Source organism: Anopheles darlingi, chromosome 2 (assembly GCF_943734745.1).
Source record: "Anopheles darlingi chromosome 2, idAnoDarlMG_H_01, whole genome shotgun sequence".
Taxonomy (NCBI): domain Eukaryota; kingdom Metazoa; phylum Arthropoda; class Insecta; order Diptera; family Culicidae; genus Anopheles; species Anopheles darlingi.
The window spans coordinates 65402001-65416056 of NC_064874.1; the positions used below are offsets into that span (position 1 = coordinate 65402001).

Sequence of the window (14056 nt, forward strand, 5' to 3'; positions counted from 1 at the left end):
CGTGCGTGTCAGGTATCTTTTACTAAGCATTAAACCTGCATACTGCTGTAGTTCCAATACGTGTTAGGCTTAATAAAATCGCATTAACAATGCTGGTAAGTAGAAACCGACTCATACCTTGGTAAAAAATCTTTCTTTAGTCGAAGGATAATGCTCAAACTGATGCGATCTTAAGACCTTTTGTAAAATTAGAATCATCTCTCTAGTAGCTGCGGCAATCCTTATAAACTTTGTCGCAGAATAAGTGTCTGGATGTTATGGTGAATATTTAAAAAAAAAAACTTCTCTTAGATAGCGCGAAAGTGGCACGAAGCAAAAATGAAGCGACAAGTTGACCGCAATGCCCACAAGAAGCATCGACTCGTACTTCGTGCGTTATCTTCGAAGCCCTGTTTGTGTCCTAGGATTAATTATCCCTAATAACGGCGACTGGTCCGCTTGACGGATGGTCGTACTTACTGGCAAAACCGCAGCAGAAGTTTAGCTGGAAAAAATATAATTACTCGATTAATTTTAACCACTTCGGTCACGGATAGAATGTGAAGGAAATATTTTCTCTAGCATCCAACGAAAGTTCGACTAATTAACGTAGAGTCAAAGTGTGCGAAATACTTATACAGTTTTTTGACTGATATTCTATCTTTCTGGTGTCGTGCTTTAAAGCATTTCGAAGGATATATCATTTTTTACAACCTTTACAACAGTGTTATTTAAAACTTTGAAATTTCTCGTGGCCGAAGTGAAGGTCCGCAAAAGGAGGACTTTTATAAAGTCGTGAGGATAAGGGTCATATGTATGGAAAATATGCGTCGACATCGTTTATTCTCTTTCCAACTATGCTCACACTATGTTTCGCGCTAGTAGCGTGCTTCTGTGCAATTTTTTTACGACCCATCATCATTCGATAAGTGCGCTTTATGCTTCTCTGTCTTTACGATGGGAGGTAGTATTTTTTCATCCTCTTCTCCATTCACAACTCACTCGAGAACTTCTGGGAACCCGATCCCGAGGAAGTGTTCATGTTTCTCCGCTTCACGCTTATTTTATAGCCGTTTTTGCTTCCCATCGCATGGGCCAATGATAATAACGCCGTTTACAAGGCGGTGACTGGTTATGACACTCACTTAACCTAGAACAGCGCCATCGCAAGCGAAAAAAATGGATCGGAAGGTGCTATGGCATGCTTCTGTTTTTTTAGCATAGATTTGAACATATTATTGGAAGAAGAAAAAATATGTTTAATTTTTTTAGGAACAACGAGTTTTTTCAAATATTTGTTTACAAAAACGACCCTTTGGAAACGACGCACTTTGCTTAGCTGCGCTGTCATCCGTTTGACAACCGTTTGACAGCGGGGTAACGGTCGTCGGCCATTCGAAAAATCGCAGTCGGCTTGGGTTTTTGTGTTTGTTAACGGTGAAAAGTGGAATTTTAAGAAATTGCTGTTGGAGTGGATTAATGTGTTGAAAATGTCGACCGAGCTATCGCTGGTGGCTCAATTCGACGAACTGCGCCGTTCGAGCGACGTTTTGCGCGATGGAGCGGCCGAGGTGGAGTTTCTGCGGTTCGTGCAACTCCAAGATCAGTGCCGGATGCAGTGGCTAAAATCGATCGACGAGGCACAGCGTCTGCAGCGAGAAGTGGACAACGCGTTGCGCAGCATCACCAACCTGGAATCGAAACTCTGCCACGCCCGTAAGCTGCTGGAGACGGAAACGAAGGCACGCCGACTCGCGGAGAAGGAACGCGACACGATGGAACACAAGATGATGGCCGTGTGCGATATCGTGAGGAACGAGCACACGCTGCGCGATGAAACGCGCGTCCGGCTGGCCGAGTTCGCTACGGAATCGAGACGTAGATCGCGCCACGCTTACGGTGGTCATCACGAAGGGGAAATGACTGGCGGGGGCGGTGGCGGTGCAGTGGACAACGATATCAACTCGACCGGATCGTTCCTGGTCGATCTTTCGCTAACCCAGTCGGAAGACGACTTCCTGGAACCGTTGAAGATGCAGGCGAAGCGAAAGTCTTGGAAGAAACACCGTCCGTCGTTCCCGAATAACAACAACAACAACGTTAGTTTCACGCGTCCTCCGGTTCCGGAGGCCAAACACATGGAAACAACAACCACGATGAGAAAGGAGGATTACACGCATTCCGGCGAAGGACAGATCATTGCGCATGCCAAGGTTACGGTCCCGACCGGCACAGACGGAGGGCCTATTATGGCAGAATCGACGTTCCGAACGACGGCACCACAACTTTTGCCCCCGCTGCAGCCCGTAAGCTGCGCTTCGTCAAACTCTACGGCCGCCACAATTGTCAATGCTGCACCGAACGTCGAACCAAAGGAAACACCGAAGAAAACGGTCATCCAGCGCAATCACGAACTGACCGGCCGCACGTTTATCGCACCGGAGACATGCAATCATTGCCAGCAGCGGATCCGCTTCGGTTCCAGTGGGCTGCGTTGTCGTGAATGTAAGGCGGTGTTCCACAGTCACTGCCGTGAGACCACGTTCGCGTGCGTTCCACTGCAATCGAAGTCTGCTTCACGGCGTGGAACATCCGGAGTGGCAACGGCAGGAGCAGGATCTACACCACTGGCACCTCCAGTCAGTGGCGCACTAGGCGATCTAGAGGATTACTGTCCACAGTCCAGCCCTCGCATCCCGGCGCTCATAGTGCACTGCGTCAGTGAGATTGAAAATCGAGGCCTTACCGAAGTTGGCCTGTACCGTGTGTCGGCCACTGATCGTGAAGTGCGATCATTGAAGGAAAAGTTCCTGCGAGGCAAATCAATACCGACCCTGGGACAGATCGACGTGCACGTACTCTGCGGATGCATTAAGGACTTTTTGCGCACGCTGCGTGAGCCACTGATACCGGCCAGTATGTTGCCTGAGTTTACTCGCATTGTCTCCAGCGAGCCGCAGCAGAGCAATCCTTCGACAGGCCAAACCGGTATGAGCAACCGTACCAGGGAACAGCTGTGTCAGCTCATCGAGCAAATGCCGGCACCGAACCGCGACACACTCGCCTTCCTTATGCTGCACTTCCAGCGCATTGCCCAGTCCGCGTGCGCTAAGATGCCGGTGGAGAATTTGGCCCGGGTGTTCGCACCCACCATCTGCGGCTATTCGCGCCCCGATCTGACTCTACAGGAAACGTTCGCTGAAACATGCACCCAGTTCAACATCGTCAACGGTATGCTGCACATCTCGACCGACTACTGGAGCCGGTTCATTATGCTACAATGGAGTAGCAGCGATGGGGAAAACGTACCACCCCAGATGAACGCGCAACGCACTGGCCAGCAGCCGGTACCGATGTCCAAATCGCGTTCCCAAGAAACTCCGATCCTGCGCCGACCGCGGAAGGACAGAAAGTACTACGCCACCCCACCATACAAAACGTCCAAGGATAATTGACCGTGAACGACGACGCGAAGGACGTTGGACGAATGAGCTGCCAGTGGACATCGCAAAGCAGTGGAATAACATTTGAATTCGTCAGAGAAACTAAGTGAACAGCCTTTACTTAAGGGGATATCCTTTGGCTCTTACTTAATTCTCCTGCTCTCTTACACGTGTGACTCATGCGCGTGTGCATCGGGTATCCGTATTAACATTGTTGTTTACATCATTTCCGTTTCCATTTAGGAAGTAATAATCATATAATAAACGTTTCAACTAACCAAACCTCTTCCGACGTGCGTTGCATTCGTCGATTATTTTGGCGTTAAGGGGTTCTCCTCATCGTATCACTCTTTCAAGGTTGATTAATTTCTTGATTAACTCTTGGTCCCACAGCGTGTGCTAGTTCCGAGCGGGCTCTCTTTCTCGGGGGAAAAAGAGCGCACACCAGTAGCTGATGAATGTACTTTTAATTTGTGTCCAATTGTATCGAGCAACAGAAAATTGATTGAACCAACCTTATCAGACAGCCGTGGCCGTCAACCTACTCCCGAAAGAATTGACAAACTTCCTTACGACCCCAAACGGAAACGGGACGGTCCTCGGGAAAAGCTGCTGCTGGATTGGCTAAATTAGAGAAATATAATCTCAGCGGGATATGATTCAATTTGTTTCCATCAGCGCCGCAGGTCCTCTACTTCTGCGGTCCGAAGTTATTGCTTTGTTTCACCGTCGCGTCACCCATCATCCGGCCAGCAATCGTCCAATCGCCATGCGTTCCTTCGTGGAAACAACAACGAACCGGCGACCGGTGTTAACGGTGGCCTTCGGACAATCGGTCGGTGGTCACATGTATGCGAGCTACCGCTTCTTCAATTCCCTCAACCGTTCAATTTTTAATGAATCACTCTAAATAGAACCGGAGGGCTGTATTCTGGATCCTGTGGTGCTGGCTGCCCTGTGTCTAGCTCCGAGGGTGTTATAATTTAATTACTCGCACGTCCTTAATTAGTGGCAGCCCCTTGACTACTTGCTCTGTTTGGTTTCTACCGAAACTGTTTAGGAACAAATAACTTTTTGTGTGGGAGTGGTTCGTCGTTGGTCGCGAACCATCTCGAACGCATGCACGATAATGGGTGGATGGTGCGGATTCGTATACTAATTCCGGCCTTTTTGGTATCGGACTATCAGATGAACTATCGATGTTGAATAAGTTATCGTTGGGACGGTTCCGAAATGTGCTGGCAATGGAAAACCATCTACTGGCACGCCTATGATCGCTTGTGATTAGCGCTTAATAGGATTCAATTCTAGTTAGGTGTCGTAAGCACTACAAAGCGCTGTTTTATCACACATTGGTCTTCTTAGAAGCATCATCGCATAATTAATGCAAAACTTTGTTTAGAGTTAACCGAATCGGTATCCTACGGAATTCTTTTTTTCATTTTCGGTGCTGTTTAGACTCTTCAAACAAACTTCATCGTACAAGAGTACCGCATTTTATCCTTCACAAGTCGTACCTTCTTCATCAAGTTTTATTAATAAATATGATTTATTTTGTGTCATGTTCTACATTTTTCAGATAGTTCCCTTATTAGCCGTAGTAGATGCGAAACTACTCATCAGAGATAGTGTTATCCATAGTCCTTTGGAAGAAGCCCTTATGCTGCATTATTAACAGAAACATCACATGCTTCATGCTGATGGTTCGGAGAACTGGTTCAAAACAAAATTTGATTGTTTCCTCATAAGTTATTCTAATATTCAACCTTAAGTAGTTATCAATCGTGTTTGCAGCAAGATAATACAAGAGTTTCGCTTCAAATAGCTAATCTGCTTCTTATCCAAGAATGTTTGGCTGCATTTTTATGAGTCACAGAAGAATTTTCACGCCTGGAAAAAATCATCCAAAGGGCGAATTATAACGGGATAAAACTCGCTATCTGCAAAACAGCGTTCCGCTATTCCGGCTGCTGGACAGCAAACTTGGCCATCGTTTACTTTCTTCTTCTTTGCAGATTGCTGCTCTGGGAACGCTAATCAGAATGAAGATTCATTTTCTTGTCATCGTCATCACCATCATCAGCACCACCTTGGCCAGTGGCCGTGTCTGCTGGTCGGTTGTAACTCGTTAATCCAATGGCAATGGAAAGGATGTTTGGGTTTTGCCCGCATCCCTTTGGGAGGCATGCAAAACAGAGGAAAGAAACGGAACGAAGCGATTCGTTCTTCGCTGGTTTGCCCTTTATTTTTTGCTCAAAACCCGGCATGCTTACCGGAAGAAAAACACGTTCTATCATCTCTCTTCTTCTCCCCGGGTGTTGAACTACACTAATGCCGCCGGTTGTGGAACGACCGGCGTCCATCGTCGGATCCCTCGGTGATAATCTGCCCAACGTTAGTGGTTGCCATCCAACCACTTCCTTCCCTTCACTTTAGCGGGATTATTAAAATGGCAAGCGCTAGAACAATGTGCCCGGTACCCGGTGCTGAGCGTTGCGTTGGAGTAGCAGAACGCCGCAGATTGCCTCACACCCTCCTCACGTCCAGCAGTCCATGGACGATGGATGTTGAAATGTTCTCGGTCGGGTCTCGGCCAGCTTGCTGGAAGCCTGTGGCTACCCTCAAGCATATTTCTGCCCTTCCAGTCCGTCCGCCCGGGATCGGCCGTGTCTTCAAATTAATCATGAAATCAAAATAGATTGCGAACTAAATTGGTCCGGAAGTGTTTTATAATCTTTACCCCTTCTATCGGTCTTTCTTTCTTTTTCCTCCCATTTCCCCGTGAATTCTTGATAACACCTGAATATGAATTCCACTGAAATAGCGAGCAGATGGAATGCGCTGAAGAATTGTGGATTCCAGAAACAGAAAGGACACGTTACATTTCTCGTGGTTTACCAGGATTCCCCGAGAATGCCTTTAAACTTTGTTGAATTTACGGCATGTTTCGTTCTCCATTCACAGGACAAGCGCGTGCAGAGGGACGAAGACAATTTCACTAAAGTGAGCTCACCGTTGTGCTCCACCGAATGGCCGCTTGTGGGTCGTAGTTGTTTGCCGGCCGAATCACGCTAAGCGTGACCTTTACTCCACGTGTAGACACTTCCCAATTTCGGTCAAACGATGCGCTCTGACCTGTCCGACGATAAGCACAGCGTTCAGCTGGCGGCGGCTGAAATAGCGGAATCATCCGACACCAGCGGCTTCTACGAGCTTGCCTCGAACGGTTCCACCAACGGTATCATCAATGGCAGTGGCAGCAACGGCGGTGGTGGTCTTAACACTCAGCACCATGCCAACAATCAGCACAACCTGTACCAACACCTTAACCAACAGCAGCAACAGCATCACCACAATCACGATCATCATCTGCATCGTCTTCATCCGCAGCAGGGCACACACCAGCATAACCACCTTCCCCACCAGCACCACCATCATCACCGGCTTCAGGAGGATGATCTGCAGCAGCAGCAGGATGAGTCCACGATTCTGTTGCAAACCGAACCACTTTCCGAGCATACCGATGGTGTGACACTACGGAGTACCTCGCGGCCAAAGCGAGCGACCAGACGAATGAAAATGGTAAGCGAATCCGCTGCATCCTTCTTTTTTTTGATTTCCCAGATCAATCGTCGATGTTGACGTCTTAAATTAATTTTTAATTAACAATGGGCCTGGCTAATCACGCTTTTGAAGGTCCCTGTACTCTGTCCTGCTCTTCAACTTTTTTCTGATCCTTTCGTGCTTGGCTACGAACAGGCTACTTTGCTCAATCGATTAATGTTTGGTTCACGTTCACAGGATCTTTAATCCATTTTCAATTTGTTTCCATCAACCAACCGCCAATCCCCATCGAGTGGGGTCCTCTCTAGTCTACTGGCCGGTGCGATCCAACGGTACGGGAGTTTTATTTCGTGATAAAAATAAGCTCCATAGTCCACAAACTTTTTTACGACTCTAATTACTGAAATCGATATCGAGCACCGGACGTGGAGCGCAAACCCCGATTTTCCCACCCGACCTCGCTTGCGGGTGATTCACTCCCACCTTTCGCTATCGACCACGTACAGCCACAGTTGAGCCGGTGACCAGTTCAGCCTGGGGTTGCACACACCTTCGCAAGCGCATCCTTCGCATTGTGGCGGTATCCGAAACTCGATCAAAATTGAGGCCTCCCCGGATGCTATGCCATCGGCTGGTGCTGCGGCTCGCGCCAGCGACACGCCGTTCTACGTTACGGCATATTAAACGGTTTGTTTGCTCTGTCATAATGATAATCGTGCCTGGAATCCGGTTCCGGTATATTGCATTGCATCCACGTTTTCGGACTCTGAGCGAGCGCTGGCTGAAGGAGATGAATACAACACAAAAACACCGTCTGAAGGCAAAACTGCGAACAACAAACAAAAAAAACGGAACCATTTACCGGCACGAAACAAGTTCTAACGGTGACCTCGTTTATAGGGAAGGATGTTCATCGGTTTATGGCTTGGGATTCTGTTTCAAATATTTTTTGGTCCCCGGAGTAAACGGAAGGAATGGAATAGTAGGTCAGTTGCATGTTCCCATAATCGTGGTCAGCGTCCGGTCCCGCAAGTGCAATTTGCGATTTAGATAACTTCCTACAATCTTTTGGAAAATTCCAAGCGTCCTCAACTAAATTTGAGTTGAGAGCACATACTCCACAACTTTCTGCTTTAATCTCTGAGCCGGACAAACATGACAACCAAATGGGTTCGGTAGAAGAACTGAAAAGATTAATCCTTTCCGCCATCCTCTTGTCTATGATCCCTTGGCGACAGGAACCAACGATCGATCCGGACATGACAGATTCAAGCTCACAAAGCGATGATACGAGTTGCGGCAGCAGTCGCACCGGGAGTCGAGGCAGCAATGGTGGCCGGTCGGCGGCAGGTGCCAATGGAAACGGAAATGGTAGCAGCAGCAATAGTGCGGCCCGCCGTCGGAAGGGTGCCCTCAATGCAAAGGAACGGAACCTGCGGCGATTGGAATCGAACGAGCGTGAACGAATGCGGATGCACAGTCTAAACGACGCGTTTCAGGTGAGTTGTTATCGGGTTGCAGTATCCCTTCCATTGCATCGGACACTGAAGGGGTAACTTCTTAGAATGGGACATACCCTCGCTCCCTTTCGTGGACGTTTCGCTTCTTGACGCAACTTGCGATCTATTGTTATACGATACGAGCGTCAATCTTGGCGTTGACGATCTTGATGTGTAGGGGCCGATGCCGGTACCGGGAGTTTGATAAAACCAAATCTAATTCTTCCTTTTTCCTTCCCCATGCGCTCTCGTTAGTCACTCCGGGAAGTCATACCGCACGTGAAGAAGGAGCGTCGCCTTTCCAAGATCGAAACGTTGACACTGGCCAAGAACTACATCACCGCGCTCACCGATGTCATCATAGTGATGCGCGGCGAAGGTGAGGCCGCGGCAGCATCGGCCGCAACCCTCTCCGCCCAGGTCAGCCAAAGCAGCCAGCTGCACCTTCACAGTGCCATCACGATGCCAGAAACGGGGGCAGCACTCCAGAGCAATGTCAGCAAATCACCGGAACTGGGCGGACCGTGTCATGGGACGGATGTGGATCAAATTTCGACCACGCTCGATATCATCGCGTCCGCCTCTTCGGCACTCGATTGCCACGAGCGTGCCCTGCTTCCACACGTACCGCTCGTGCACCATCAGCTGCCACTAGGTGCTGGTGAAGTTGGTCACAATAGCAACAACATCAACAACAACAACAACAACAGTAGTAGTAGCACTACCAACAGCAGCAGTAACAACAACAACAACAGCAGTAGCAGCAACAGTAGTAGCCGTAGTGCCGGCAACAGCAATAACAACAATACCAATGGCACCATCAACAGCACGCTCGACGTGGCCATCGTGACGACGGCAGCGAATGGGCATCACCACGCGACACACCACAACCATCACCATCCGCACCATCATCACAACAGTACCAGCACCATTAACAACAATCACCTTAATACCCACCATTTCAGCAACAATAGCGCCAGCAGTATAGATATTGAAAATAGCTTCTACGAGGATCCATTTCAAATGATGTAAGTGTCCCCATTTCCCGATTCTGATTCTTTCGCTAAAGTTCTCGGTCACGCCGTGCTCGGGCCAAAAAATGGTCCACGATCGGCACCATTGTTTTGTAAGTAGCACACAGTTTGCTTTGTAAAGCCATTGCTGACCCATTTTACGAGGTACGCATCTCGCCATCGCATCATTAGACGGGAATTTATTAGAGAATGTAGATGATAGACGATGTGCAATGTTATGTCGAAGAGTGGTACAAATTTTGGCTTGACGTTATAGCTGCATTCCCTTGTCTTTGCCAAATACGGCTAGAGAATAATGGTTGTGTTCTTCTGAGGCCCAGAATGACGTCCAGAGTTGAGGACACTGTTGGCTTCCCTTTTACTTTCGCCAAAAAGGATCAAAACAAACAAAATACAAATGAATACAGATTCCTTCAAAACGGGGCTTCACCACGGTGGTACTCCTTCGTCCTTCGCTATCCGTCCTTCCTCTCCTCAAAACAAAAGTCCCATTTCTCAACACTTTCCTCCGAAAGCCCGTTCTAGGACGTGATTCTTTGTTGGGTTCCACCTTTTTTTGAAGGCTTCCGAGTGGCCATGAAGCTGACAGGAGAAGAAGAGAAGAGGTAAACTTGAGGGAACATTTTTCTTCTCCAATCCTCTAGCCTCGTGGCAACCACGGACTTGTGCCGTTGGGCGAATCCACTGTGTGGTGGGCATTTCTGTTTATTTGAATTTATGTTTCCATTTCCAAGTGTTGTTTTGCTCTTATTCCGCGCCACCCGGAACGTCCCGGAGTCCCGGAGTCCCGGAGCGACGACGCGTGCGAGGTTTTCAAATCTCTTGACTTATATCTGCTGCACGTTTCCACTTTCCGCGCCGGTAGTACACCCGGTTTACACCTGCTCTAGGCTTTTACGTAACGGGCGGCGAACCAGGTCACATCCAAATGACCAAAGACAAAGTCTATCCCAAGGTCCACCCACTCCTGGCCTATTCAGTTTCCCGTAGGGCATGTTCTTTAAAAAGAAATGGCTAGATGGTATAGCACCGACCATAGGAGGCACATTGTACTGAGGAAAGTTTTGTTGTTTAGAAGATGGCTAACCTAAAGAGAATTCAATTCGAATCGTATTTGTAGATGATGGCTGCGAGAATACCGTGGATGGAAATGTTTTGCACGTATTAGAATGCTCCAAATTCCTGCATCAAGCATTATCAGGGCCTTTGTTAAGACACACAAACACACGCGCGAGTTAGCGCCAAAATTTCTTTAAAGTAGCATAAATGTGCTCGATGCTCGCCATCTAAGCAGCATTATGCCGATCGGTGGTCGAACATGTTTTTAGAACTCTTCTTTTTCCAATGGGCCTAGGGCAAACACAGGGTACATCAATCATTTCCGCTCATATTGGCATCGGGGAGTCATGTACTGGCGCACCCTCTCTAGCGGCATCCTTTGAGACGCGCACGAACGGTCTCCCAGTGGGATATCATTTTACGACGAATAGGCCCAACACTTCATGGGGCAGGATTTGTGGGACTTTGCCAAAGATGCCATCGCCTTAAAGACGCCCGGATGTGTGGCGTTAGATCGATAACAAAATCGATCGGATAACGCCATTCTGCATCGATTGAAGGGCTGGATAACTAAGTATGCTTCTTTGGATTCTTCAAACATTCAGCGATGGTTCTAAGGTTCTCGTCTGCAGAACATTCGCATGATTATCATCATAATCAATTGTGAAATAGTTGTCTAATCCCGTAAAGAACGAACGGATGACCTTAAAACGATGCAAGAAACAGTCGCGAAATTTGTTAAACGCAAAATATCACCCCGAAAAGCTACGCGGTCGCGCCGAAATGTCACCGTATCGTTATTTTCCTGAAAATTCTACAATTGTTCGGTTCTTTAAATTCAATTACTGTTCTTGCTCCCGTTGCATCGACACACAAGCAAGGCCCTCGGGGGAGAGAGGTCAGTGGATTGTTCGTTAAACAGCAACCTTTCGGGATGGTAATAGGAACCGAGAGGCGTTAAACGAATAAAGGAGTTTTACCGCGTGCTCAAAGAAGCCAGCCAATACGCTGAGAGTGTGTGAGTGATATGACGACGAAGAACTCTCTCCCACGTTCCAAGGACACGGTCGTACCGTGTACCGTATGACAGGGACCGCCAATGATGATAATGATGATGATGATAATGATGGTGATGGTGCTGATGATGTCCTTTCAGGCAACGCACCGGAGGCAATGCAATGTTACGGCTAGAAATACTTTTAAAGGACGAGGCGCCGTTCGGATAAAGATCCCAGAAGCGCCGTCCCTCTCCTGCTTATGCTATCGTCAGGTGTTGGTGTTTTCGTTATCATTGCCTACTGACGGACTGACGAAGGCGTATCTTCGTCAAAGACGGCAGATAATAAATTTATCGAATTTTTCACTTCAATCTGTGTTGCCTCGGCACCGCGACCTCCATCCATTCTTGTTGCCATCCACGAGCGACGCGAGCACTCGCTCCTGACACGAGTTGTCTCCCTCTCTCTCTCTCTCTCGCTATCATCTTCATGGACTCCAGTGTCCATCATCCTGCTGCTCGGGTATGATATTGGGCATATTTTTAAAGAATTTTCTTTTGTACCTTACTCGAGACCCTTCGTTAGCCTAGACTGTCGAATCTCTTTTTCTCTATCTTCTTCTCCTCCTCCTCCTGTGAGCTGGGGAAGCCTCCGGTCTACATCAAGTCTCCTACCGTTACTACCGATAGAGGCTGTAAAACGATTTAGAACGAAGCGAAAAGTTTTCGCTGGCCTTGAAGGCGCTCCAGTTCCAGCTTAAGCGGGCAACTGGTGTTGGTGGTGGTGGTACAGCTTTGTCATGGCAATTGGGTCCTCTCGATCTAATCACCGACCGACCTAAGCACCGACATCGTGTGTCCTATGTACCTGGTACGGTGGTATCAAGTTTCTTACGATCACCTATTCCCCTTGGCAACGCTACGACAGCGAGAAGGGCTGTGCGCGGAAAATCGGAATTTTGTTTCGTCTTCTCCTCCCCGGAACAGGCAAAGAATAATTTGACAATCAGCCCACGCCCCACCACACAAGCCAGCAGTCGGTGACACTCACGGTCGTGCGAAAGAATCTGATCACATCAATCACAATCCTGTTATGCTCGCACCGGAACAGGCAACGTGCCCTCGTACAACCGGCCAGGCGTCTCCATTGGTTCGGTGCGCCGGCAAACTGAACGTTTGGCAACGGTTTCACTCGATACGGTTTATTGTTTCCCGTTGGTTGTTCAAAAGGAAATATGTATATATATACCCTCCGGTTAGTCAATCATCACAAACGGTATTCTTTGGCACATGTCTATTGATTGATTTTGATGAGAAAAGGTGCCTCCAAAGGGCAAAAATCACACAAAAGCTTATTATTGACAATCTCGATAATTTCTGCACTCGACGCTTCCCGCGCTTATTCTTATTCATTCTTTCCCGGAGGAAAGCCCCGCCATAATCCAACATTGGTTTGCACTAGACCAAGAATGAAAAGCTAATTTATGGCGTATCGTTACACCTTCCCTCCGTACGCGACTTTACGACCATGGCCTGGGCAGCCAGAAAGAAAGAGAAACCGTTCGTTCGCTCACCCAACAACAACCGACGATTCTTGCTCAATTATGTGGCTCCTTCTCCGCCGCCTCCCCCTCATTCACGACTCTGCGTGCGAAGTGATTCTCAATTTGGCCAATAAAGTCCCCGTCATTCGGTCGCGCCGGGTTTATATGTCCCACCGCCCACGCGGCATCCCTTCACACGTGTGTTCTGCGAAAGGCCGCCACCGGAGCCGCACTCCACGCTTTTGTTATGGCACGGCGCCAAGAAGATAAATACGTCCTTAGCTACATAATTCTATCAAGAGCTGATTCTTCACACTCGTCGTCCCCCGGCCACGCAAAGCCCCCCGGCCTGGTGTGCGTGACGACAATAAACTCTCCTTCGGGCACGCGTGGCCCCATCGGGCGGAGCTGAAACGAAACACAAACCAGATATTCATTTTGCCTTTCGGAAAGGGTTTTTTTTTTCGGGGGGGTTTTGTTTTTCGGGTTCGACATCCCCGATATAGAGGGCGAAACAGGAGATATTTTCCCTTTTTTTGTCTTTCAAGCTTTCTTTCTGAAGCACCCATCCCATGGCCGCCGACACAGGCAGACCTTCCTTCCAAGAACGCCCGATCATGGGTTCCTTGGATGCTTCAGGGCCCTAAGCGCGGCTGTTGTGGGACTTTGCAACCGGGTGCGGCTGCCGTCGCAGGATGAAGGATGAAGCAGCAGAACCGTTTATAATAACATTACACGCAGATTTACACCAGCAGACACTCACGCACAGCAGCCACGGTGGTATCAAACAACGACAGTGGGTGTAAAATCGGTCGTGAAATATGCCTCACCACCCGGGCCTCCCCTAACCGGGACGGTGTTATCACCGCCCCCAGGGACCCAGAGGTAAGCCGCAGCCGATACCTCGGGAACAAAGTGGAGTCACGACCGGTCCTAG

At 48.5% G+C, this 14056-nt stretch overlaps 1 protein-coding gene across 1 annotated transcript; it reads left to right on the forward strand.

The window, feature by feature from the left end:
- The first annotated feature begins 1436 nt into the window (after positions 1–1436).
- Positions 1437–3671, forward strand: LOC125952561 (rac GTPase-activating protein 1). Its single transcript, XM_049682100.1, has one exon. It carries the CDS (start codon positions 1470–1472, stop codon positions 3432–3434), a length of 1965 nt encoding a protein of 654 aa, XP_049538057.1. The 5' UTR covers positions 1437–1469; the 3' UTR covers positions 3435–3671.
- The last annotated feature ends 10385 nt before the right edge of the window (positions 3672–14056 follow it).

What these genes read in the sequence shown, in the direction of transcription:
- LOC125952561 (XM_049682100.1), top strand. Translation starts at nt 1,470, where the DNA reads ATGTCGACCGAGCTATCGCTGGTGGCTCAATTCGACGAACTGCGCCGT.